Here is a 1,423-nt window from a genome sequence, read left to right as displayed (position 1 = left end):
CCCGCTCCATCAGGTCCATGTCCTGCAGCTCCGTCCCAGGAGCCACAACAGCAGGCAGCGAACTGCCCGGCGTCCCCCAGCCTCCACGACCACCTGGGCACCATCACCCTGCTCCCACCAACCACCTCTCTGGCTGCCATCGCTAACTTTGGTCTCTACCACCACTAACTAGTCCTCCTGCTCTGCCTTACAGGCCACGGGATGAAGTGATGCTGCAGCAGCACAGTCCCCAGGGCAAACACGAGCCCCTGAGAGCCACCCGAGCCAGGATGGCTGAGGAGGAGGAGGTCAGGGCCCTCGGGGACTGATCGTGGGCTGCTCCTTGTCTGGGAGCGACAGGATGGACCTGGGTGAGCAGGAGCCGTGCAGAAGACAAACCTGCATCTCCGCCTTGGAGCTGATGTAATGAAGGATCTTCATTCTTGGTCCTAAGGGAATTCCCATTTCTTTGAGGTTCTTCTCCGTGCACAAGAACTGGAAAATAAGCAGCCCAGGTATGAGTGTGGGAGCAGAGAGGGGTGTGCAGTGAAGGGATTTCTGTTCTCCATAGTTCTGTTCCTGCTGCACTCCTCAGAGACATTCCCTGTGCCGGTGACTCAGGACTGGGAAGACGTGCAGAGGGTGGGAGGACTGGGAAGAAGCACAAAGAAGAGACAAGCAAGAGGCAGCAAAGCAGGAGAGCTCCTCACCAGCGCTTGCCTGTCCATTTTCTCCTTCTCGAAAACATCACAATATTCGGACAACTCCAGCTTCTTCAGAATTTCTTTTACGGCCTCGATGCCCCTGTTGCTTGAGGTTGTCCTGGACCCCTGTGAAAAGAGCCGTCAGGGATGATGCTTTTTGCTCGCTGATTTTCTCCCGTGCGTTTTGGGGTCTCTCCCCCCTCCCCAGGCAGCCGCAGAGGCGGGAGGTCGGTGTGAGGCTGCCCTGGCACGGCTACGGGGGCACCCGGGGCCTCCAGCTGCCACCAGATGCCACGTACCTCCTGGCTGTGCTCGTCCTCCTCGGGAGCAGCCTTCTGGTTTGTCAGGAGATCGAACAAAATCAGCGACCCTAGAAACCAGTCGCAGGCAGAGAGAGCATCAGCAGCTCATGGGGGAAAAGCCCAAAGCCACCTCCTTTCTGGGAACCCTCCCCGGTGACGTTGAGGGGACCCGCGGGGGAGACCCCCACCCCAAGATTACCCAAGCTGTGCCCCGCAATGGAGACCCCTCCTTTGAAGAGGGGGTTCCTCTGGAGGAAGAGCTGGTAGAGGCGGTTCATTTCGGAGGCCACGGTGTCCACGATGGTCTGGCAATAGGTGGAGCTGTTGTAGAAGAAAACGTCCAGGATGGTGTCGTTGATGAAGTGACGCAGGCGATTGATGCTGGGCAGAGTGATTCGCTCCAGGTCGCTGTTGGGGGCACAAAGAGCAGAGAGGGGG

General features: G+C 58.5%; 1 protein-coding gene across 1 annotated transcript; it reads right to left on the bottom strand.

Annotated features, from left to right (window-relative positions):
• Positions 1 to 378: 378 nt before the first annotated feature.
• On the bottom strand, positions 379 to 1,404 carry LOC106900713 (phospholipase DDHD2-like; the record flags this gene model as incomplete). Its single annotated transcript, XM_014962858.1, has 4 exons — positions 1,185 to 1,404; positions 983 to 1,053; positions 690 to 809; positions 379 to 474 (listed from the first exon to the last, which is right to left on the bottom strand). Coding segments are annotated over exons 1-4 (366 nt in total), but the record flags the coding sequence as incomplete, so codon positions are not given.
• Positions 1,405 to 1,423: the final 19 nt, after the last annotated feature.

Source organism: Calidris pugnax, unplaced genomic scaffold, assembly GCF_001431845.1.
Source record: "Calidris pugnax isolate Ruff unplaced genomic scaffold, ASM143184v1 C14772361, whole genome shotgun sequence".
NCBI classification, from domain to species: Eukaryota; Metazoa; Chordata; class Aves; order Charadriiformes; family Scolopacidae; genus Calidris; species Calidris pugnax.
The sequence above is the reverse complement of the archived record's forward strand: the minus strand, read 5'-3'. Positions and strand labels throughout refer to the sequence as shown.